At 50.8% G+C, this 25,111-nt stretch overlaps 1 protein-coding gene across 3 annotated transcripts in view; it reads left to right on the top strand.

Moving 5' to 3' along the window:
* Window positions 1-21,565, top strand: part of SSH1 (slingshot protein phosphatase 1) — a 30,859-nt gene extending 9,294 nt beyond the window's left edge. The window contains exons 1-14 of one of the 3 annotated variants that reach the window (XM_062504685.1): window positions 5,216-5,444; window positions 7,900-8,003; window positions 9,657-9,721; window positions 10,454-10,575; window positions 11,901-11,969; window positions 12,360-12,425; window positions 13,616-13,810; window positions 14,114-14,207; window positions 15,161-15,289; window positions 15,927-15,973; window positions 17,195-17,341; window positions 17,942-18,142; window positions 18,892-19,495; window positions 19,927-21,565. In XM_062504685.1, the coding sequence (XP_062360669.1) occupies window positions 5,359-5,444; window positions 7,900-8,003; window positions 9,657-9,721; window positions 10,454-10,575; window positions 11,901-11,969; window positions 12,360-12,425; window positions 13,616-13,810; window positions 14,114-14,207; window positions 15,161-15,289; window positions 15,927-15,973; window positions 17,195-17,341; window positions 17,942-18,142; window positions 18,892-19,495; window positions 19,927-21,171 (3,174 nt within the window). In that variant the 5' untranslated portion in view covers window positions 5,216-5,358 and the 3' untranslated portion in view covers window positions 21,172-21,565. The other 2 variants (XM_062504683.1, XM_062504686.1) reach the window with 2 other exon arrangements.
* The last annotated feature ends 3,546 nt before the right edge of the window (window positions 21,566-25,111 follow it).

Genomic DNA, 25,111 nt, shown 5'->3' with positions numbered 1-25,111 from the left:
TAAGACCAGATTCAAACAGATTAGAGTGCACACCACATCTATCAATTGTTTAGGTTTATCTGGGATCAGGACTCTCCTCCTCAGGGCTTGTCTTCCCTCTTTGAGAATTTTGGTTTCTTGAAGAAATCCTTGCTGCAAGAACTGCTGGTGAAGGAAACCTTCATATAAGGGACCAAGTCAGCCAGAAATGCAGGGAATGGGACAAAATGTCCCATTCAGATTTCCCAGAAAGCTGCCTTGTTTGTTCTGTCTGCCATCCACATTTTCACATCCAGCCGTGTCCAACACTCGCATCCCGGTGGAGACTGCTGCCCATGGTTTGGCATGTCCCAGCCCTGCAAAACATCCTGAACTCCAGCTGTCTGCTTCCCTCTGCAACACCATCCTGCTTGGAAAAAATGGCTTTGGAGCAGAGGGGAAAAAGAAGTATGATCCTGAGGTTTTTACCACCACTTTTCTATTGTGAGCGAGCTTTGCCCTTGCCTGGCACTCTCCTGATTTTGGGAATGCTGCCTGTGTACCCTCAGGGGGCTGGGATGGCAGGCTGCAGTCTCGCTGAACGCTCGAGGTGTCAGGGCTGAGCCAGAGCTTTTCTCACTCTGCTCTTACCCCACGTGATCTGCCTGGATTTATTTTATTTTGTTTTTCCCCGTTACCAATGTGTCAAGTACTGCCTGGTCTCTGCTGCCTTTTTTGGAGCCGTTCTGAAACCCGGCAGCTCAGCTGGTTTTTGGGTTGCTGTGCCACCAAGATTCCCAGCCATGCTTCCGATGCCATTGTCTGTATCCTGGCTGACCTTCACTTACACCTCTTGGAAGCTGCTCCCTTAATCCTTCAAACTATTATTCACCTTCTTTTTCCAGTGGTGCTGTTGGAGAGTTTCCACTTGTTTCTCTGGGAGACACTGCTGAGTGGGTGAAGTGGGGTGGCTTAATAAAATAGTTGCAAGAATTAAAACAATGGGCTGACAGGAGGAATGCAGGAGGATGGGCCCATGTGCTGACAGCTCAGCTGGGGAGGAGGACAGGAGCAGGATCAGCTCCTGCCAGGAGCACGGGTGGAGGCTCTGCCTCTGGTGTGCCCTCCATGATGGGCATCATCCCATCTCTCCTTTAGCTTGGACACTGCTCTGGGACAACTCCAGGGCTTGTGGCCTGGCTCCCCCCTTACCTGTGGTCATGGAACGTGGCAACATCCAGAACGGTGACTTGTAGGAAATCACAGGGAGCCAGTGTTTTGGGAATTGCTGGCTTCCCTCAGACCACCAGGGAGATGCGTGTGGTTGCTGATGCTGGGATGTCTGTGTGTGCCTCTGCTCTTCCCCTGTGCCAACTGCTACTTTCCCAAGCCTTATCCTCCAAGTCCATGAGTCCAGGTGAGTGTGAGCTGCTGTGTGGAGCAGCTCTGCCCAGCCCCCACGGCAGGGTGGGTGGCCCTGGGGTTGGCACAGTGGGCTGGGGACAGTGCAGGGCATGCACTGGGGACACCAGTGCTGGGGGCTCTGTAGGGTTAATACTCCTTTTCCTAGCAGCTTGTGCAGGCTGAGCTTTGGAGAGGATCTGGCCTTGCCTTCTGAGACAGGGTCTGTCACCAGAATGACATCGAGTTTCAGTGGGAATCTCAGAAATGCTCCTCAGGATTCAGACCGAGTTCCAAGCCCGTGGCGTAGCTGGGTGATGCTGGGATCAGCCTCGTGCCTTTTTGAACTCTGTGATTAATGGGATGAGCAGAAAGGATTTCTTTTTCCTTGTGAAACAATCTCTTATTTTATTTGGCTTTTCACTGTCCAAGTACTAGGGATTCCTAGAATTTTCTCGTTTCTGGCTGTTTGGGAGCAGTTCTCTCAATTTACTTTGCACAAGTCTGCTGGAATGGGGAATGATCCTGCTAATTTATTTGTTTCCCTCCTCTTGCCCTTTCTCTTGGAGGGTTTGTCCCAGCTGCTCCTGGGTTGTGTGCAGGCACAGCCTGGATCCTGGGTTTGCCCCCAGGGTGGGATGCTCAGAGCTGGGCTCATTTGGCTCCATACAGATCTGTGCTGAGCACTGCTCCAGCCCAGTGCATCCCAGGAGTGGCTGGAGGGACATCATCAGCAGTCTATTTCTGTTGGGAAATTGGCTTTTGTGGGCTTCATGATTGATTTCATTTTTCTCTTTTTGCCCTTTGTGCCAGAGGAGCATTTGTGTTGAATGGCCTGCAGTGTCTGCAGCCCTCTCAGCATTCCTGCTGGGATGTGGCCCACGATCCCCACGCCTCCAAGCCCAACAATGCACACTCACACTCCCCTTGGTCCCTGCTCTGCTGAGAACAGCAAAGCTTGATGAGGTTTTCTGTCTCCCCAACATCTCACTTGGTCCAAAAGAGATGGGAAAGATATTTGCTCCTGCAGGGAGGTTTTAAAAACTGACCCCCCTCCACACAGCTGGAGCTGCTTCCTGGCCCCTTCCCGGCACAAAGATGTCCTGGCTGTGTCAGGGGAAAGGGAGATGTTCTCCTTGTGAACCTGCAGCCCACATTTTGCTTTTCTTCTGGGGATGGCTTGTCTTCAGCTCAGGAGGTCTGGGAATGACTTAGGGTGTGGAAGTCACGGGTATGGAAAGAGCTTTTCTGCCTTGCATTTCTGGTAGTAAAACCACCTCAATTCAAGTAGTCCTGAGCAAATCTGTCTGACTTTGCCAGGTGTTTTGAGCTCCCACAGCCCTGAGCACAGGTCGGTTTGTCAGCCTATCCCAACTCTTACACATGTGCAGTAGCACTTTGTGTTAAACCATCATTGCATGTCAGAACTGGGCTTTTCCAGGTGCTGCTCCATGGGGAGCACACTGCTCTGATGGCAGCCCTGTTCTGTGTGGGGCTGAGCTGGAATGGCTGTGTTTGTCCAGGTGATTCCCTTTAATGTGTGTGTCACACGGAGCAAAGGCCACTTGGACACACTTCTTTAAGAAAGGGAGAAGGGACTTGCTGCTGCTGCTGGGGCTGTGCAGTGCCATGGGAAGGAGCAGCTTTGAAGTCCCTTTTTCCCTGGTGCTGTTTTGTGCTGCTCAGGCCCCTTCCAAAGGCCTCTCTCGTGGTCAGGAAGTGTTATCAGATGTGCCTCTATCAGGCCAAAGCAAGCAGTGCCTCCGCCTTAACCGTCGGCTTTTTTGGGGAGCAGGAACCACACAGCTGCTTTCAACTCTTCCTGTTTCTCTCCTTGGATCTTCCTTTTTGTTTGATGTGCTCCTTCTCAGCTTGGGTTGTGTTGTTGTTGTGTGGCTGTGGGACAATGCCAGTCCCCTCTGCTCGCTCCAGCAGGCTCTGCCTAAAATCCACCCTCTGGAATATTGAGGGTCTGGCTGGGCTATGGGAGCATCCAGCAGGGCTGACTCAGCCCCTCTCCAGGGCTGTTCTGTGTTCTTTCTCAGTTGCCTTGAGGTGGCCCAAGCTTGTTCAAGACCAAAGTAGCAAAGGGGGGAAGAAAAAGGGAAAAAAAAAAAATCAGTTCTCTTCCTCCTTATCAAGAGGGCTGTGTAGAAAGGGGAAGTGTGTTCCACAGAATGGAGCAGGAGGAGGCCTGCTTTTCCCTTTTCCAAACCTTATCAGTTTGGAAATGTTTTGAGTAGAAGATGCCATGAAACTCAAGGAACTGGGAGGAATTACCATGTTTGCCTTTGTAAAATCATGACAGATTTTGAGAGAAGTGAATGCTCCTTTTCTTGTGGGGATTGTTTTTTTGTTTTTTTTTTTTCTTCCTTAAACACAGACCTGGTTTCAGGAAGCAGCAGGAGGCTTCTCACTCACGCCAGGCTTCCCAGGAAAAGTGGTTTTCTCTCTCCTGAGTCTGTCTGGATCTTTATTTTGAGATGAGTTCTGTAGTTACAAAATGTCTTAATAGAGTGTTTTCTTGTGTCCTGCAAGATTATTATGGTTTATGTGAGATTCCCCATTAAAACATGGAAATCAAACACCCAAGGCATGCAAGGTGTTCCTCCTGGGACACCCCACAGCTGGAGCCACGATGGCAAAGCAAACTACCTGGGGAAAACTGTTGGATTGGCATCTGGCTGTCCAGGAGCATGAGCAGCTCTGTCTCTTGTCCCAAAATCCAGTGTTTTGAAGGGATTGCTTACTGGCATTCCCAGCCCCGGGGGGTGGCAGTTTGTACAGCCGAGAAGGCGCTGCCTATTGTGTTCTTCAGCCACTCGAAATGGGGTTGTGTGTTGCAGCCACGCTCCTCTGGAGCTTTCCCAAAGGGGAAGAAATATTTCCTTTTCAAGTTGAGCAGCACGGAGCCAACAGATGGAGCAACAGCCTCTGGAGCCGGCTGTCAGCAGGGCTGTGGCCATGGGCACTCTCTCCTTGCCAGCCTCTGGGGACAGGAGGGACTGTCACTGTCTGTACCCTCCTCCTGGCATTTCCCAGGAAGTGGAAGTGCTGGAAATGTTGGCTTTTTCCCTCTCTTAGGGTGATAATTTCCTGTGTTTGGTAAACTGAGGTCAGGGAGTGGGAGGAGAACTGATCTGCAGCTGTACTGGAGCATCAGGGTCCTGGGGCTGTGACAAAACTCGTGGGCTCTCTGTTTATTTGAGAGCCTGAAGTGACTCCTTGTAGAGAAGTTGTGCTGGTCAGGATTCCTGGAAGGGCATCCAGGGATTTGGTTTCTGTGGTAGTGTGCCAGTCAAACTGGGTGAAAACTGACTGAGAACTGCACAGGGAGTTTCTTCTCCCTCTGGTCAGGCTGGTGGGACCAGCATGGCCTTATGGTGCGTGCCTGCAGAAAGAATTGGGGTTTGTAAGGAACAGATCTTCAGGGAACTTGGAGCCAGCCGGCCCCTAACACACAAACACCGAGCACCTTGTCCAGCAGGAGCTCAGGAACTCAGGAACAGCTCTGAAAATCCAACGAGGGAGCTGTACAGTGAGGGAAGGACCATTTTAATTTCCTCTATGTGTATTAAAGCATTGCTTTAACTGTTAAGGAATGAACAGACATGATGCTTTTCCTCTAGTCCTGTCCTGCCAGGGAGTATGGACTTCCCGCAGCCAGGGGCTGTGTGGCTGCTGATAGGAGCCTCCGGAGCACGAGGTGGGAAGCAAACAAACAAACAAGTCTGGAGGAGGGAAACGATTAGCCGAGCCTCAGCTGGTTGTTTCCCCTCTTGAATGGCCCTCTTTCATCAGGATGTGTTGGGACAAGTGCTTTTTCAAGCCAGGATATCAGTGGAAGACACAGTGTTCCCTAAAAGCCATCCAGTTCCCGGGGAGCATCAGCAGCAGTGATTCCTCTGCTCCGCACAGAAAATGCGCTTGACCTCTTCTTTGCCTTCTGGTGTTTTTTATGGGTTTAGAAGCAAAAGGATGTGAGTTTTCAAGCTGGTTATGAATCTTTTCGAATTCCCTGACTTCTGTCTGACGCTGGGGCCACGACTATGCTGCCGCTGTACAAAGAAAACCGGCCCGAATTAGTATGTATGAGCCACGGGGTTGTGTTTGGGGTATTTGTTACCCCTGCCGAGGGGCAGAGGCCGGGGACGTTCTTTAATGCCAGGATTTGGGTGTTCTTTAGGAGAGATTTAAAAAAAAAAATTCGAAGTTTTAGTTGTTTACTGGATTTTCAGGATTTAAAAGGGAGTTGTGTCTTGCCTTTCTCACTGAACTGTGTCCAGAGCAGTTCTGTGAAGTGGCGAGAGCAAAGAGTTCCCAGAGGGGAGATAAGGGCTGGGGTTGGGTAAAGTTGTTGTTACAATGTGGTGTAAACTATGAGCAAAGAGATGTTCGGGTGTGTTCCCTGTATGCAGCACCGTGCTGGGCACGTGGAAACCAGAGCTGGTGTGGAGATGGGGAATGCTGGGAGGGTTTGTGCAGGGTAGGAACGGGGATTTCAGTGGAAATGGAAACCTTGCTCTCAGCAGGCTCCTGGCTTTGCTTTCCGGTTCATTTACGTGCACATGGAAACACGGGAACAAAAATTTTGCTATGTGAGTTGTCCTTTTCCTGGACCACTTGCTGCTCCAGCAGCACAGCTTTCCCTTTTGCCTGCAGCTGGGAATAGTCCACTTTATTATCACAGATTTCCTGACTGCAGGAGAGCAGAACATCTGTCAAGATATATAATCAGAGCAGGAGATCCTGATAACTTGGGGAAGGAGCTCTGTTTTTTCCAAGGTTTTTCCTCCTGTAGAAATCCTAGTCAATACTTTGAGATCTAAGGTCCTTTGGGGTAAAACACTGGAGTAAAATTTCCTATTTCAGGATATTTTTTTGCTTTCCCAAATAAATTTTTCTCCAAATTCTCAGGATCAGAATGCTGTGAATTATCTCCTTGTGCATGATCTAAGCATTCCCTACCCCCTGTGAGTGCTGAATATCCCATACTTTGTGTGGGGGTCGCTGCCTTTGTGTCACTTCTGGCCTTTTTTAACGCTTTCCTGTGAGGTCTGGGGTGAGAAGGAAACAAGGCTCTTCCTGGCTGGCTCCTGGAAGGAGCCACATTCCCGTTTGCAGCCGTGGGTGCCGTTATCCCGAGGCAGGCTGAGCTCGGATCCTGCTCACACACAGCCAGTGAGGTGAGGTGAGGAGTGCTGGAATCCTGTGGGAATGGGAGTGGAGAATTTTTGGAATTAGAGTGTGCTTCTCCTGCTGTGTTTTGTTGATCTTGTGGGAGCCTGGAATTCAGGCAAAAATTTTAGTTCGCTTGTTTAAAAGCAACTGAAATCTTGAATTTAGACCTGATCTGGATTTTTCTGGGAAATTCTTGAAATTCAGTTGGAACAGGAGGAAGCTTTGCCTGGGAACTTGGGCTGTGTTCTTAGGAGATTAGAAAGTCTGAAATTATGTGAATTTCATGTCTCTCCTCACAAAAATGCTGAGGTAGAACAGAGTGTTGGGAGCATTAATGCTCACTCCTGTCCCAAGGCAAAGACCGTGGATAAAATATGGAATAGATGAGTGCTGGGAGTAGTAGCTTCAGTGGGATCATTTGCTGGAGCATAAGTAACTCCTGTGTAGCACAATCTCATAATGGAGCATTTCTGTTTAGTAGATGCAGACAGTAATTAATGGTGATTGATCTATGGCTGTGAGTGTGGGGCAGAGGAAAATTGGCCTTTGGAACAGCAAAAGGCTCTTGTGCTGTTTGGGGAGTGGAGGAAACATCCCAAGTAATTCCTGTGCAGCTGAAAGGTACCTCAGAAGACAGGGATTTCCAGTCACATGGGAATGTAACTTCACTGCTTCTAGGCAAAGCTGCTTCTGAGCAATTGCTCAGATTCTCTCGTGTGTTTGGGAGTGGCAAAATCTGGCTGTGCTGGTGCTGTTCTGCCTTCTCCTCCCTTATGTTCCAGCCCTGGGTGTCATTTCCCTCTGGAAATGTCACTGTGTTTGCTCGGACTCAGGATGCTGATCCAACCACAGCAGGGCAAACCTCTGCTCTTGTGCCAGCTGTTTTTCCCTGAGGGTCCAGAGCTGTGTTCTTTCCCTTGGGATGTGCAGGTTCCATCTCCCTTCCTATTTAAATATACACAGTTGCAGGTTCTTGTTATTGCATTCCAAAGAAATGTCACGAACTGCAATCAGCAGGAAGTGACGGGCTCAGATCCTGCTCTCCAGTCCGTTGCAGGTCTCAGCCTGTAAAAAGTCCAACCCTTCACTTCTTTTAAGTTGCAGAATTCCATAATCAAGTGATAAAGTCATTTCCAGCCCGTGACAGCTCAGTCAACTATCTCCTGCAGGGGCCAAGTACTAAAATAGTGGTGGAAAATGACAGATGAATAATCCATGAATAATCCCAGAGTCATGCTGTGCAAGTGACTGTGGCAAAATCCTACTCTTTTAGTGAGGAAAGCCCTTCCTTTCCCAGATGTGCACATTTTACTGCTCTTTCCTTTCAGCTGACTCCTATTTGGTTATTTTTTTTCCCAGCCTCAGCGAGAGCTTTTTCATGGTGAAAGGTGCAGCCCTTTTCTTACAGCAAGGAAACAGCTCCCAGGGCCAGCGAAGCCTCCAGCATCCCCACAAACATGCAGGTAATGGGTTCAATCCCTTGTGGAGATCCTTTTTCCCTCCCATCCAAAGGGACAGGCTGATGGCACAGGTAAGGTGATTGTCATGGTGAGCCTTGTACAACCTGCTGAGCAAACCCAGGCATTCAACCCACATTCAAATTACTGAGTTTTTTATTGGGATCATTGAGTTTTGATTTAAACTTTTATCATTCTCTTATGACTGGAGTAGAAACTTACTCTGTGAAAATCATGGCATTTTGCATGGCTGCCTTTAGGCAGGGAATCCTGTGCAGCCAGAAAGGCTGTGTGGAATATCTCTCCCTGTTTTCCCCAGTCACACAGAGGAGCAAATGTCACTTGTGCTTCAGTGAGTTTATCTTTGCCTAACCTTTGGCCTGTTGGGAGGAAAAGTGGCAGGGCTGAGTCACAGAGCTCAGCACCCCTTGGGCACTTGTGGATGTCCTGGACATTTCTCCAGGGGCTCTCCCAGACTCCAGTAATCTGAAGCTTGGGACTTTTTGCTTTGAAACTTCCTGTTGGTGGTCAGAGTAAGGGATGTTTGATCAGGATTTGGGTGTCTGGATAAATGCATATTTGTTAGCTCCTCATATCCTGATTTCAGGAAAACCCCCTTTCCTGTCAGCTCACGCCAGTCTCTTGGAGTTTATCATGGTTTAAGAACAGACTGTCCTGCTTCCCCCAGTCCCTTCCAGTTGCCAGCTGGTGGGAAGAAATGGCAGGGAGTGGTGTGGTGAGTGTACATACAGATTTGGATGCAGATAAGGATGTCCAGGGAAGTCGATTCTGCTTCCCCAGTGTTTTATATCCTCTGCCTTTGGCAGTTTGGGAATAGGTGGGTACTGGGCAAGAAGAACTGGGATTTTGGGACATTTTGAGAGCAGGAGCCTGTGGGAAAGGCACAGTGTGGTACTGTGTGGTGCTGCTTAGCAAACACTCCAGCACAAAGGGGGTGTTTGAATGCCAAGCTTGGCTTTGGGTTTCTTTAACTGTCAGCAATTCCACATACCCAGCAAACAGCCTACGGAAGGAATTTTATCTCACATGGAAAGTTATGAGTGCATTACTGAGTTATTAGATGGGAACTTGGTTTGTTTTCCTGTAGATTCCTTGTTCCTTTCGTCTGCTTTCCCCAAACAGAAATGTACTCACAGGCCTAGAGCTGAAGGGGCTTAGTGCATGAGCAGAACCTGGAGGCAGAAGGGTTCCATCATCCAAACCAGGCAGCACCCTCTGTAGAGGCTGATCCCACCATGCTGGGGGTGATTCACAGCTCAAAGTTGTTCTTTGCTCCTTTGTTCCTGTTTTTTTAATTAGAGTTTTTCCTCTTCTTCCTCACATGTTCTCATGGCCAAACCTTTCTGTCCTCTCTAGAGTGCTGTGACAGGAAAAGAATCCTCACTTGTGCCAGGCACAGGTGGTTTCAGTTGATTTGGTGGCTGCCAAGTACTGTAAGGTTGGGTTCTCACCCACCCAGGGAATGCCCATCCAAGAATCTCATGGCTCTTAGTGCTCTCTGGGACAACAAAATTAATTGACCTCCCTTAATTAGTATTTTTTGAATTAGAAACATCCAATTTCTTTGAAGGTCAAGATTCTGCTGATTCCTAGTGCAGCAAGAGCTCCTTTCTGATGACTGCTCTGCTTTCTGTGCAGGTGACTTGCCCCAGCACCTCCAGGTGATGATCAACCTCCTGCGCTGCGAGGACAGGATCAAACTGGTAAGGACAGGTGCATTTTCCTGCTCTCTTTTCTCTTGGAAGTGTTTGCAACAGACCTATAGAGGAGCAGGAAAAGCTTTAGCAAATCCTGGATTTCAGAGCTGCCTTAACTTTGTGCTGGTTTCCAGCCCTACCCCATTTTCCTGACCACTCCTTTTGCCCTGGTCCTTATATCCAGGTGTAAGTTGGGTCAGGGAACTGCTCTGCCTGAAATGTGTTGTTCTGTTAGATTTAATTTTCCATCCAGCTGACAAACACTAATACATGAGGAGAGACAGGACCTTGCTGATTCTCTTGGACACTTTTAAGTCAGCCTTGAAATTGCATCAGCTGGGCTGGGCTTTCTTTTGAAGAAATATGCAGATAAGAATCTGCTGTAAAAGTCACTTCTCTGCAGAGAAGTTGATGTCAGTTGTGCCTCCTGCAGGACTGAGCTATTTCAGTGAAGGTTTGGGAGTGGGAGAATCCTCTGAGCCTGCCTGTTTTCAGCACAGTGCATGATCAATATTTTTACACTTCCTGCTTGAAACTTCAGAACCAACCTTTGGGTTACTTTTTGTAATATTTCCCCAAACTGGAGCGGGTAATCTCAGCTAATCTTCCCCTCACCAAAATGGCAACAAGCCTTGCTATATCTTCCACACTGCACTAAATAAAGCTTTTGGGCACAATCAGAGCTTTCAAAGCCTGGTGCAGCAGTGGCAGCACTAATGAGGCAGAGGTGGTTTGCAGGCCGTGCGTTTGGAGAGCGTGTGGACCGACCGCGTGCGCTACATGGTGGTGGTGTACAGCAGCGGGAGGCAGGACACCGAGGAGAACATCCTGCTGGGAGTGGACTTCTCCAGCAAGGAGAGGTAGGTCTGAGCTGTCAGCCAGGCAGGATGGGCTCTCTGGCAGCACAAAACTGTCCCCGAGCACTCGGGTTACCTGCACCTGCAGATTCCAGTGAGAGAGAGGACACGGGGCTGAGTTTTCGGATGTTTTTATTCATGGCAGTTTTTGGTCTCTGTGGAATCAAAGGCCATGGCATCCACCTCACCAGTGGGAGTTTGCTGCCTGCTCCCTGCAAAATGCTCTTGCAGACACTTTTGCAGAAGTGGAACTCATTCTCTTCCCCCAGACTCCAGTGTGTTGATGGAATGATGCAATGGAGCTGCTTTTGGGGAGTAGCTTTGTTGCCAAATAACGTCAAAAAACAATACTGCAGAAGTAGATCCAAAACCAACAAACAACCGTGTCAGCAACGAGCTGTTCCTTTTGTCTGACTGATAAGAGCACACAGTATTTGGAAAAGCAAGTGAAATATTTTGTTATCGCAGCCCCTCTGAGATTATTCCAGTTCTGGTGAGTAAACCAAGGCAGAAAAGCTCTTGGCTCAGGGAGAAGGGGCTGGTTTGGCAGAGCTGGAGTCAGAGGCTGGAGCTGCCAGGCTGTTGTGTGTGTTCTCCCAGGATTTAACAAACTGCCCTGTCCTTGTGGTGCAGCCTCTGTGAGTTTTGTTTCACTCTGGAAAACCTTAGTGGTGGTTTCTCCAGGAAAGTGGGAATGGGAGGCTTTGTACAGTAGAGGGATCTTTAGGGAAGCTCCCAGCCATGCCTTCCTCATCAGATTATTGCCATTGGCTTTGATACTGCCTCTGTTCTGCTCTGAAGTTCCCACGTGGCATTCTCTTGGTGTGCCACAGCAGGGGAAGTTTGCCATGTCACCTCCACTCTGAAACAACCTTGCATTAATTTGTTCCTGGTGATTACTGATGTGAGGCAGGAGGAAGGATGGATTTGTGTTGCTGTCTGCATCCCAACTTCCTTTAAAACCTGGATATCTCAGTAGTTTAATTATTTATGGCTGGAAGTTCCTGGCCTTTATTATAGCAGACTTTTCTTGCCAGATTGCCTGTCTGAACTGGAAGTGGTTTTTTTGGGTCAGATAAACCCCTAAAATCCATTTTCATCTGTTCCACCTGTTAGAGTGATCTCATGGAGCAATCACCAGGAGTTATCACCTTGTCAGACCTTTAGACTCCAGCTTCTGGTTTTATTTGATAGCCTAAAATATTACAAGGGATTACTAGAGCAAGGCTTGAGGATTTTAAAAATTAAAGAGTATTAATAATTTAGGCTATTGGCATGACCACATCATGGCCTGTATTTAACTTCCTGTCTCTCCATCTCTCTTCCAGTAAAAGCTGCACTATAGGAATGGTTCTTCGCCTGTGGAGTGATACTAAAATCCATCTGGATGGGGATGGGTAAGAAACCACATTAAAAGGATAAATGTGAATGTCCTTCCCTACCTGGGGGCTGCTCTAGGAGAGATTCTCCATCACCTTGCAAATGAAGTGCCCATTTTGGATTCATGGCTGCAGAGTCCTCTTATTCAAACAGTGAGTTCTTGTCTTGCTGCCCTCACACTGCTCCCGTGGTTCCAGGGAATGCTCTGAAACCCCACTGAGGACTGGAGCTCCCATTCCTGGCAGCCTCTTGCCATTCTTACTTGGGAGGTTGGAAAATCAGTGAGAGAAATTCTCATCCTGATTCTTTTTGGCCTACGAGTGCCCCAGTGCAGTAGCTGTTTGTAGGGAGCAGGTTGGGGTGCAGAGAAAAGCAGTTTTTGACTCGATTTTCCCTCTCTCCATCAGTGGCTTCAGCGTGAGCACTGCAGGGAGGATGCACATCTTCAAACCTGTGTCAGTGCAAGCTATGTGGTATGTGAGGGGCTGGGCTCAGGGAGAGACTCTTCTTTCTGTCAGTAAATTAAAAGTAAAAAACCAAACAGCTGCATTTTAGCCTTCTCCACAATGGGTATTTAGTGAGCTGCAGCAGAGATCTGCATCCCTGTGTCAGCAGAGGGGCTGTGGGAATCCTGCTTTTAAACCAGGATCTGCTGCTTCAGTTCAGAGCAGCTCTGTATCCTTCAGCATGGGGAAAGTGGCACCAGGGAGATGAAGAAATATGAAAGATGAGCTCAAATTCCTGGAGCTGCAAACCAAGAATTTCCTCTCTGCATGCTTCTTACTGGCTGACAGAGGAGATTCAGGGCCCATTGCCAGCCTGTGGCATTCCCTGTGTCCTGCCCCATTCCTGGGGTTCCTGCAGCCCCAGGTGCCCATTCACCTTCCAGCTCCTGCCACCCCTCCCCTGTGCAGGCATTCCAAACCCCTGAAGCAGAGGTGGCTGAGCCAGCAAATTCCTCCCTGAAGAGGCTGCTCCACATGGAACTGCATCTCCCTCTGCCTGTCTCCCCTTGGAGCCTGGAGAGATCCCTGTCCCTGCAGCATCTCCTAGGGAAGAGATACAGGTGTGGAGAAGGATGTTGTGCTAGAGATGGTTTGGTACAGAAACAAATTAAACTCCTGTTCCTGTCAGTTTTGAATTGGCCCCTCCTGTTGCCAGCCTTGGATGTGGTTGATGTGTTCGGTACAACAGCTTCAGAGTGGAGCTTTAAAGAAAGGAAAAATTATGGAGGGAAGGAAGGAAAAAGTAATGTTAGGATTTGCAAAAACAAATTACCCAATCTGGGCCTTGTCCCTGGAGCCTGTCAGGGGCCAGGAATGCTGGTAAATATGCATCAGGCTCCTTGCTGGAGGTGGCTGGAAAATTGTCCCTGTTCTTTATCTTCCTTTGGCTGTACGAATTGGTTAATGATTAGATCCCAGAGCAAGTTGTGCCTCTTTCTTCCCTATTAATTAGGAGATCTCAGCCCCTCCCTCAACCCTGCTGTGAGAAGCCCCCAAGGTGCAGTTTGTGCCTCTTTGAGCTCTGACACCATAAATTTCCTACTTTCAAAGAGCAAACTGCAACAACTAATGCTGAAAATCACTTCTCCTCTGTGAAATCCTCTCAGCTCCTGCTTTGTTTGCTCACAGCTGCCCAAATCTCTTCTCCCATCCTGCAGGTCTGCTTTACAGATCCTCCACAAAGCCTGTGAAGTTGCCAGGAGGTACAACTACTTCCCAGGGGGGGTGGCCCTGGTGTGGGCCACCTACTACGAGAGCTGCATCAGCTCAGACCAGAGCTGCATCAACGAGTGGAACGCCATGCAGGACCTGGAGTCCACCCGGCCCGACTCCCCAGCCCTCTTTGTTGACAAGTTAGTGCAATGTTTTATTTTTTTTTATTTGGAAAAGTTTGCCTGGCCCATGAAGGAAATCTCCCCTTCTCCCTGTTCTTCCTGGCCTGGTTCATTTCTGCAACAAAAGAGAATTTGTGTGAAATAGCCAGACCTGAAACTTCAGTTTGTGATACAGTGTATGAGCACCAACAAGCTGCTACTTTTTTTTTATTCTTCTCCATGATTCTCATAAAAATTCCCTTTAACACAAGCCTTTCCCCTCAGTGCTGTGCACCTGCTGCCAGCCTGGAATCATCCTCTCCTATTCCTGTTCCTTCCCAGGCCGACAGAAAGGGAACGAACCGAGCGGCTCATTAAAGCCAAGCTCCGGAGCATCATGACCAGCAAAGACCTGGAAAATGTGACTTCCAAGGAGGTAAATTTAAAAAAATTCTCACTCTTAGGCTCTGCTCTGGCTTTGCTGCACCTTCCTCCTGAGAAATCAGGATAATCTCAGTTTCAGAACTGTCTTTCAGGAGCTCGGTAACAACTGGGTGGCTTTCAAGTTACATTTTAAGGTTTTATTTCCTTTTTTTTTTTTTTTTTTATCTGGACAAATGTCAGAGGACCTTGCAGACAGCATTTTGCTGGTGAGTTTATAGATGGAAAATCAAAAATCAAGGTTAGAGCTCGTTTGGATCCATCCCCCAGGCTGGTGTGATCCATCCACCCACAGTGCAGACGTGATCAGAGTGGGAATGGTTCTTTTTGGGGTGGGTGTTTGGTTTTTGAGGGAGGTTATTAGCATGTAAGTGGTAGGAGGAAGCTGAGAATGTGTCTGTCTGTGAACATGTTCCTCACTCCTGTTGCAGACAAGCTCTTGTTTTTATCTCTCAAATTATTATTTCTAAGAAGTAGCTATCCCAAAATATTTTTTTTCCTCAGATGTTGTATCTGAGGCTTTATTTACAGCTTCTTAGTTTGGGGATTTAGAATACCAGGATGCCAGGGCAAGGCACAGTAGTTTTAAGTACAAGATGGCAGGAATAGATGGGATATTGGGAAGGAATCCTTCCTGGTGAGGGTCTGGGATGGAATTCCTGGAGAAGCTGGAATCCCTGGAAGTGTCTGAGGGCAGGGTGGATGGGTCTTGGATCAACCTGGGACAGTGGAAGGTGTGGAATGAGATCAGCTTTAAGGTTCCTTCCCACATAAACCATTCTGGGATCATTGGAGAGATGCCACATACTGAAATTCCTGGTCTCCCAGGAAGGCTGAGTCCCTGTTGCTGTTTATAATGAAAAAGTGAAGTGTTCTGCAGGGAAGTGCCCACAAATGTTTCTGTTGGACACCAATATTCCAGTGCCATCCTTTGTGTTTGCTCTGCAGATCCGAAATGAGCTGGAGAAACACATGAACTGCAACTTGAAGGAATTCAAGGAATTTATAGACAATGAAATGCTGCTGATCCTGGGTCAGATGGACAAACCATCCCTGATTTTTGATCATTTGTACCTGGTGAGTGTCAGGAGCTCCAGGAGAGCTCTGCTGTGCTGTGTCCAATCCTTTGCCACTAGATGGTACTCCAGGCAAAACCAGGCTCTGCCTCTGGAACAAAGACCTCCCAGAGATGAACAGTTTGTGCCTGCAGTTTGTGCCTGTTGGGTCTTTTTGTTGTTGTTCTAGAGAGTCAGAGGAAGTGCTCATGTTTCAGGGGAAAAACCTGATTTTTAACAGATCTTTTTCTTGTGAAGGATTGGGAAGAATCCAAGGTGCAGCCACCCCCAGAGCTTTCAGGATTTGCCTCACTTCTCATTTGTGGCATGACTGGGATCACAGGTGTATTCACTTTATTTCCCTGAGCTATTTCTGCCTGTGCTTAAAAATCCAGAGTGGCCAGGGGCAGTGATTTGGGATGAGCTCAGTCACACCCTGGCCTAGAACTAACTCTGTGTGTGAGCTGTGCCCTGGCCCCTCCTCCAGCAGGTCCCTGTCTTCTCAGGACAGGACATCAATGCCCTATTCCTGTCTCAGAGGCTGCTCCCAACATTCCAGTCAGCTCAGGAGGATGGCTGGGGCTGGGGGGTTGCAGAGCCTTAGGGAGAAGGGCTGCTTTGGGGTCCCTTGGAAAAATGTGTGTTTGTGGCTCTTGCAGGGCTCCGAGTGGAACGCTTCCAACCTGGAGGAGCTGCAGGGCTCGGGGTGAGTACTGCTCCTCCCAGGCCCCAAACCCTCCACTGTGTGCCTGCAATTCCCCCAGGACTCTGGAGAAGACATTTGTAGGCTCTAGAGAAGATTTGGAGGCCATTCTCAGCCATGGGGTAACTTCCCACCAGCAGCTCTGTGAATAAGTCTCTCCAACATCACTTTTATTACCAGCACAGAGTGAAAATAACAAAACTTGTAATTCATGAGATCCATCATGGAGGATCTCCATCCCCCAGTTTTCCCAGTACTGTGCCAGGTGTGAATTCCTGCAGGCTGCAGAGGAGCAAAGGTTGCAGCACTAAGGAAAAATCTCCATTCAGATGGAGCAGAGCTGCCTGTGGATGAGCAAACTCCTCCTCACCTGCCTGGACAGGCAGCTTCAGGTGTCTCTCCCATCCCCACGGTGCTGCTTGGCTCCATTCCCTGCCACACTTTCTGGATCAGGGAGAATTCTGCCTATAAATATTTGCTGCACCAACTCAAGGCCTGCACTAACCTTGATGTGAGGAACAGAAATTCTTCACAATTTTAGCACAGCTGAAAATGTTTCATTTGAAGTCCTTGGAAGCAGATGTCTGCACATCTTGGGACAAGGAAATCAAGCAGGGTGTTAATGATTATGTCTTGCATTGGGATATGCAGCATCCAAAGGCAAAGCGGGACAAATTCTGAGACAAATATCCTGTGTCCTTGATTTTTCTCAGTGATAGGAGATGGTAAATCAATCTGGATATTCATTCTCAGGTACATTGTTATTCCTGCTGTGATATTTGGCAGGAGTCAAGAGATAGCATGTGACTCTCATGGTTTTGGTCAGAAAGAAGGGGAAGGGATGGGATTGCAGCTAAAACCTGCAGCTGGAGATGGTGATTCCTGGGTTATGTTCCCAGATGATTCACTTCTTTCTGCATCCCTAGAGCTACGTGGCACAGCAAGGAGCTCCTGGTTGGGTTACACAGACTCAGAGACAATAAATGGGATAAAATAATCTCCCTCCTGTGCCCAGGGTGCTTGGACGCTTGGGATGTGCTGGCAGTGAGAGGTGGCAGAAGGGCCTCCTGCATGCCCTGTGTCACCAGCTGTAGGGGAGTTTAGGATTAGGGCTGTAGGTAAAAACATACAGCTCTGTTGGGTTGGATTCCATGGATTCACAGTGTCCCTCAGTGCCTGTTTGATGACCGTGGCAGCTCAGGGTGTCTTTCCTGGTGCCCACAGCATTGATTACATCCTGAACGTCACCCGGGAAATCGACAACTTCTTCCCAGGCCTGTTTGCGTATCACAACATCCGGGTGTACGACGAGGAGACCACGGACCTGCTGGCACACTGGAACGAGGCTTATCACTTCATCAACAAGGCCAAGTGAGTGCTGGGACACCTGGCCCTGGGGAGGGCACATCCCAGCTCTCTGTGTCTCATCCTGAGCCCTCACGAAGCCACGCGAACTGCAGGGCCTTGGCATCATTGTTCTGCGTTCCTAGAGCTCCCTCGTGCCCTGTCCCTTCCTGCACTGGTGTTAACCTGTTCCTAGCCCAGCAGTTTTATTACTACTTTGTTTTGCTTCTGAAAGGAAATGAGGATGTTTCCTCTTCTAGAGAAGTTCTGGAGCTGCTCCAGCCGTGTCTGTGTTGGACCTGCCCCAACTGTCTCTGCAGACAGAGCCTGTCAAACCCTGCTGGGCCTCTACACTCAGCCTTTTCCCAGTGATCCCAGTATCCAAAGACTTGGATGGACGCAGGAGCTTCACGGTGGTCTCTGAAGTGAATGAGGCTGCCTGTGTCCAACTCCCAGCTTTTCTGGAGAGGGATTCTCCTCCTGGCCCTCCTGATCCCAAGCATTCCTCCCCTCCAGAGCCATGATGTGGGGTGTGCAGAGCAGGGAGCGCTGTCCCTCCTCTGGTGAAGCCATAACACATCCATAATCACTGACATGGGATTTACTCTCCTGTTTGTCCACCTGCAGGAAGAACCACTCCAAGTGCCTGGTGCACTGCAAGATGGGCGTGAGCCGCTCCGCATCCACCGTCATTGCCTACGCCATGAAGGAGTTTGGCTGGTCCCTGGAAAAGGCCTACAATTACGTGAAGCAGAAGCGCAGCATCACGCGGCCCAACGCCGGCTTCATGCGGCAGCTGCTGGAGTACGAGGGCATTCTGGATGCCAGGTAAGGCTTGGGATCGAGGTGAAGGAAAGGAGCTGATTGTGGATCACATCACAGAGGATTGCTGGATCTCCGTGGGGCTCTGTCGGTGTCATGCCCACAGATGTGTGAGGGGTGTTGCCTGAAGGGTCCCTTTAGAAGGGCACAGGCAGAATCCTGAGCCACTCGTGCTTTTCCTGAACCTTCCCTGTGCCAGGCTCCCTGCATGGAAATTAGCTGGGAGAGCTGCTCTGGTGTAATTCATGGGGGTTTCTCCATGCTTGGGAAGCACGTTTGGATTTCTCCGCAGCCAATGCTGCTCAGCACAGCATTGTTCTTGTTTTATGAGGCAGAACTGAGCTCGGGCCATTCCGGAGGCAAAGCGTTCATGGTTCTGTGCCAACCCCAGGGCTCTGTCACTGCAAGGGTTGTAGTATTTATCTTCTAAGGATAGAGGAGAGAACTCTGTCCCCTGGTTCAGCAGGAGCTGTGCCACGGGACGTGCAGAGGGGTCATTTTGGGGTATTGTGGTCTGAGGGGATTTCTATGCCCTGATGGGTCTCCCAAGGTCTGGTCCCACCATGGCTGCACTCAGGGCACTACTCTGGAATGGACAGGTGGGGGAAAAAAAATCCCAATGCTGAAGGTGGTTTGTCCAAGTGGGATCTCAGGTCTGGACCCATCCCTTGGGTTTGGGGCTGTGGAGATGGAAGAAAGCTCCTGGCACTGGGCAACCTGCAGGGCAGTCACTCGTGTCCTTGTCCTCTCCCCAGCAAGCAGCGCCACAATAAACTGTGGAAGCAGCAGGCAGAGAGCAACCTGCCCCAGAACACCGATGGCACCACGGGATCAGGAGATTTCTTACTGGAGAGCTTGGACATCGACCTGGAAAACCGCCTGGCTGACCTGGACATGCCTTCCCAGTCAGCCTACCTGGACAACCGTGCTGGCTCCGACGGCTCCGTGGGCTTCGATTACTGCTTCCGCCGCCTCTCAGACACGCTGCTGGAGAACAAGATTCCCGGGGACAGGGAGGGCTTCTTCCACATGGAGCAGCTGGAGCGGGATACCCTGGTGGGACAGCCTCCATCTGCACCATCCCAGGGGAGGCCACTGGACACGGGAAGGGCCCTGGAGAGAGCAGAGCCACTGGCAGAGCTGGGTGGCTTCTGTGAGAAAGAGGCAAAGAAGAAACTGGACTTCAGCCCCAGGAAGGGAAGGATGGTCCTTGGGGAGCCAGGAGAGGGTGGTGTCAGGGAGGAAAATCCCATGGAAAAGTGGAAGCGGCGTTTGTCCATGCACAAGGAGGAGAGCAGGCTCAATAGGGAGAACTTGAATAACAACAACAGCAAAAGGAGTTGCCCAGAGGATTTTGAGGTGCGTATGGAGGTGAGATGGAGGTGATTGGCATGGCTGGCTCTGCTGCAAGTGAAACTGCTCTTCTCATCCTCATAGCCCAGTTTCATTTGACTTGGATAAAGCCTTTCATTCCATGATGAGCTTCTCCCCTTTCGAGGCGCTTCTGACCAGGGCTTTGCTTGCCCGAGCTGTGGATGTAGATGCCAGAGAGTGCCCAGTGAGTGCCCTGTAAAGTGCTGTGGGCAGCTTGCTTGCATGACCCTCGCTTGGCATGGTAGGTATTCCTTGGAGACACTGTCTGCTGGGAAAGCACGTGGCTTTAGTTCCTGCTGCAGGACCTGAGCTGGAAATGGACTTTTTTCCAGATGTCTTTGGTTGTCTCACACCTTGTAGGCTGTGCTGGTGTCTGTTCCGTGCTCGTTGATCTGTCCCTGTTTTCTCTCCTGCAGCACGATGCCGTGTTTGGGATCCTCAGCAAGGTGAAGCCTTCCTACCAGTCCTGCACGGACTGCATGTATTCCTCAGCGGGGTTGGCCCCCGACTCCTTCGGGGAGCAGTGCGAGAGGCTCGGCGCCGCACGGCGCAGCAGCACCATCTGCACCCAGCCCCCCCTCCTGTCCCACCTGCACTCCCACCTGATGGAACACCTGCCCAGCAGGGCGCTCCCCGAGGAGCCTGGCAGAACTAAACATAACGAAGCTCCGCTCCCTCTGGCTCCAGGAGCCGGGACTGTGGAGGTTGGCACGTGCAGGTCACTCGATCAGCACTGTGGCCTTTTGGAGAGAGGGAAAGATGCGCCAAAAACTCCTGAAAAAACTCTGCTGCCCAGGAGAAACTCCCACTGTGACAGGAGCCTCCTTCACGCAGAGGTGGTGAGGGAAGAGTCTCTGGCCAGAAAGGACCCCAGACCTACCAAGGACCTGAAGTACCTGTTGTTCAGCAAAGATTTGGAAAAGCCGAGCGCCAACAGTTACCTGATGCAGCACCAGGAGTCGCTGCTCCAGCTGCAGAAAGCAGGATTGGTCAGGAAGCACACCAAAGAGCTGGAGCGCCTCAAGAGCCTCCCCTCGGACACCTCGGTGGGCAGGGTCGACTCCAGCATCGTGGAGGAGAGCGAGGACTTGTTGTCCCATCCCGGCCTCGTGCCTCTCCTGACACCGGCCCCGCTGGTGCCCGCGGACGTCGAGAACGATGCGGAGAAGCTGGGGGTGAAGCGCGTCCTGGAGGGGATCTCCCAGAAAACCTCCACGCCGGCCGGGTGCCGCCTGGAGCACACGAGCAGCTTCACCAAGGACTTCCTGAAGACCATCTGCTACACCCCCTCCTCCTCCCGCAGCTCCAACCTGACACGGAGCTCCAGCAGCGACAGCATCCACAGCGTGCGGGGCAAGCCCGGGCTGGTGAAGCAGCGCACGCAGGAGATCGAGACCAGGCTGCGCCTGGCCGGCCTCACCGTGTCCTCACCCCTGAAAAGATCCAATTCCCTCGCCAAGCTGGGATGTCTTAACCTGTCCTCTGAGGACCTGTCGAGTGACGTGGACGTGTCCACCATCACGGACTCCAAGGAGGCCGTGTCCAGCGAGTGCTCCGTGCTCTGTGAGCCCCCGCTGAGGAGCGTGAACGGTGCCTCTAAACCGGGGGTGAAGCCTCTGGCTGGGAACTTGAAGAACACGCTTTGGATGGGCAAAAGTTGATGCCTTGCAGAGGGAGGAGGGGGCTGGATTTTGGGGGTTTTGCAGCATTTATTCATTGCATCAGTGCTGTTTTATCATCTGACTTGCAGCAGCTCATTTGGTGCCACCTCCTCGTCCCCTCGTTGTGCTCCAGAAGAGGAGGAAAAAACCACAATGGGTCACAGTGAAGGGCACAAGAGAAATAAAATGCGTTGCATGGCTTAGAGGAGGACTTGGTGTGTGACTTGCCTGTTGTCCTGCAGGATGCTCTTCCTAGTACTGTTTGCCAAGTGTAATAACGTGGATTTGTGTGTGGTTATGGATGGATATTTGTATCTCTATCTATATCTAAAATGCTGAAGTATTCTGTTTCAAAGACTCAAAATAATTATTCATTACCTTTTTTTTTACAGAACACGAGTCTCTATTTAAAACAGGGCACTTGTGGAAAATCCTTAAAATGGTGACACGCACACTACCTCTGTTCTCGCTGGCTTTTTGCCCTGGTTTGTTGTTTGGGGCTGTTATCTTAAAGGCTTTTCCCAGAATTCTTGCTGTTGTTTGAAGGAATTGCCTTAGCTGTAAAGGCCTGGAGGAGTGTGGACACAGAGGCTTCCCCAGGCTGTGGCTAGGAGGTGAGGGGGTGCTGAGCTGTGTCCATGAGGACGCTGTGACCCGATGTCACCCTGGCTGTGTGGCTGTCACAGGTGTTGTGTTCTTGGGGTGTTTTGCTGTCGTCGTGGTCGGTGTTGTCCCAGTGCTGACAGAACCTGGCCAGTGATTGCCTGTGGACCCTCGTGATGTGAAGCTGTGTTGGTGTCGTGGACGCTCTGGGGACCCTCTGTCACGGCTGTGGGTGACATGAGGTGGCAGAGGAGGGGTGGCTCTCCTGGAGCCCCAGTAAGTGACAGAGTACTTTGTGTTTGTGCTGTCAGTTTTGTAGGATGGTTCCTGAGGAATCCTGGGTGTTTATGGTGGTGTCAGGAGCCTATGGGGCCCCAGAGCTGGAGCCAGGCTGGGCCTGGCCCAGACCTCACAGGGCTGTGTGAGCATCACATGAATCCTGCTGGGAGGAGCAGTGGGACAGAAGTGCTCTGAGGAGAGGGATGTTGGAGGAAAGGTGAGCAGCCAGGAGCTGGCTGTGCTCTCAGTCCAGTCCAGCCTCCTGCCAGGGCTGGTGCTTGGATCACAGCCGTGCACCATTCTGTAGGGACTGCCCATCTGCTGTGAATATTTTTGGCAGCCAGCCTGGTCAAGAGCTGCTCCATGTGAGCCCTGGCTGAGTGCAGAGGAAAGAGCTTGGGAAGTGAGCAGGGGATGTGCTCCAAACCTCGGTGCCCCCTGATCCCACCTGAGGCCATGTACCTTTGGGTGATGTTTTGAAGTAGATTTGGGGGGGTCAGTGAGTAGGCTTTCTTGCAACTCCCCTCTTTGAGGTGGGGCAGAGCCAGGCTGAAGCTGCTGCTCTGAAGTGTATTGATTGAAAATCCAGTATCTCAAGGAAGGGAGCTGTGTGTTTTCCTGCCCTAAATGCCTGGAACTCCCTTTTTCCCCTTAAGCATAAGATCCTGCATGTTTCATTTGTGTGAGGAATTGTAGGGACAGGCAATCAGTGAATAATTGTCCCTCCTGAAAGAGTTTGAATTTGATTTGCACTTGTTCCACCCGGGAGAACTGGTGTGGAGCAAAAGCTGCTCCGGGAGGGAAGTTCTGCAGGAGCCTCTGCTTGGTTGGGCTGAGGCAGCGCTGGGTCGTGCTCAGGGCAGGACGAAACACCACAGCCGGATCCATTCCCTATGTTTGGATCATCTTTATCCCCCCTTTGCACACAGATTTGGGAAGGGGCAAACGGGAGGCCCCGGTGCTGTTGGGTGCCACAGGGTCGGAGCAGCACCTGGCAAACCTCCGTGTCCCCTGCCCGGGACCGCGGGGTCACCCACAGGTTATTGTTCTGTGTGTGCTACCGACCCTTCCCATCACTGCCTGGCAGAGGGAAGAGGTGCTGGGGACGGTTTTGAATTAATTTCGAAAACTCCGTGAACCGATACAAGCGAACATCTGATTTCCTTCCCGTTTCTCCAGTGCCTGCCGGGTTCTGCCGCGTCCAACCCGCCGCGTTCCGAGGCTCAGCTCGGCACCCCCCGCCTTCCCTTGTTGCTGCTCCCGCCTGGCTCTGGCTGGATCAGCCCCAGGCTTCACTCTGGGCCCGTGGCTCCCTCCCTGCGTAGTCGGGATTACAGACACGGCTGGGTGGGAGCTGCTCCTGAAGCTCCGCTGTGCCATTCCCGGGGGGTTGTAGCCAAACCTCCCCCGTCCCGTCGGGTTTGTTGCATGACAAGGTTGATGTGCTCGTCCTCCCCACGTGTCGTACGTGTCTTTACGATGGAGTGCCTTACTCATAGTTTACAAACACTGTGTATCTGCTGAGCTGTTGGACTCTGCTGTTTGCTGTTCTCTGGGGAGTTTTTGGTGCTTTTGGTGTTTCCGGTGGCAGTGAGACCGTCCCTCCTCCTGTCCTGCCCTCCTGTCCCCGCCGAGCTCGGCACTGCTCACCTGCTACCGCTTCCCTCTGCTCTGGGCACGGCAGAACCAAAGGGCTCCGTGACAGCCGCGGTGCCGCTGGCTGCTCCCGGTGTCCCCATCTGTCTCTCCCATCTCTCTCCCATTTCTCTCTGCATCGCTGCCGGAACGCGGGCGGGGTGTGCAGGGACACATCCCAACACCGACCACGCTTTGCTCGGCAGACCCCAAACCCTGTCCCGTCCTGTCAGAAATCCTGAAATGCTCAGACCGGCACCTTATTCCCGCTCCGGGTGGCAGCAGTGCCCGACCTCTGCCGGGGGCCCTTCCCGGGTGGTGTCCCGGCCGTGTCACCGACTCCCGGAGTGTGGGGACAGTCCCGGTCAGTCCCTGAGGAGGGGGGTGAGTGATGTGTATCTGTTCCTGTGCATTGCTGTACTCCATAACAACGTTCCTTTATTCCGTGGTATTTCTTATCCCAGTTTTATATGGAAATCTGCAGGATTTTTGTACTGTATGCCCGTGGGAGGGATGCATCATGCACTTTTTTTTTTTTTTTACTTTTGTTTGTAAAAAATGTCCTGGATATTTTATGTGCTTCTTGAGAGGAAAAAGAATAAACTTTTTTTTTTTCCTTTTACAAGTGAGTTTTGTGGCTTTGTTTGAAGGTGGGGAAGGAACAGATGCTGAAGGGGTGGAAAGAAAAGGAGGTAATGGGACATGTCCCGGGATCCACTGCCTTCCCTGTGTTATCATTCTCCATCTATCCTGGCTCTACTTCCCTCATTTTTGGTTTTCTGGTACTCCTGGAGGCTGGACTCAGAGGAACTAGTTGGAAATCAGTCATTCTCCACCTGGCTTCTTCAGAGACCCCAGACTGGGTTCAGGAGAAGCTGCTCATGTTCTGGAAATGGTGCCAGCAGCAGAGCTGTGGTACATGGAAAAGTGACACCTGCACCTTGCCAAGCCTGGAAAATCCCACCTGGGAGATGGCCTTGATGCTGCCACAGCAGCATGGGCTGAGGAATTCCCACAGGCCTGTGCTGGTCTCCTCAGCAGAACCACATCCCAAGTGTGGAAGCCCAGGAGCTCCCACAGGGACTCTCATGGACAGCAGCTCCCTGGCTGGGGAAGCTGTCTGCAAATGATCAAGGGCACTGCCCTGGGCTGCTGGGGGTGGGTTTGGAGCATTTGGGTCTCCTTCACTGAGCATATCCCCAGGAGAGGGATGGATCTCCAGGTGTGGGAGCAGCTCTGGCACAGCTTGGGCAGGTGCTGCTGCAGGAGCTGAGGTGCCAGGAATTGTAAGAGGATCTGTCCCTGCCCTGATCCAGGACCCCAGCACAGAGCACTTGGTAGAGGGACAGGACCTCCCTGGAGTTTCCCAGATGTGCTGACACGACTGCACAGGAGGGGAAACAGCAGGAGCAGGGGCTGTGTG

This window comes from Cinclus cinclus, chromosome 17 (assembly GCF_963662255.1).
Source record: "Cinclus cinclus chromosome 17, bCinCin1.1, whole genome shotgun sequence".
Taxonomy (NCBI): Eukaryota; Metazoa; Chordata; class Aves; order Passeriformes; family Cinclidae; genus Cinclus; species Cinclus cinclus.
This window is presented reverse-complemented; position numbering and strand designations above follow the sequence as displayed.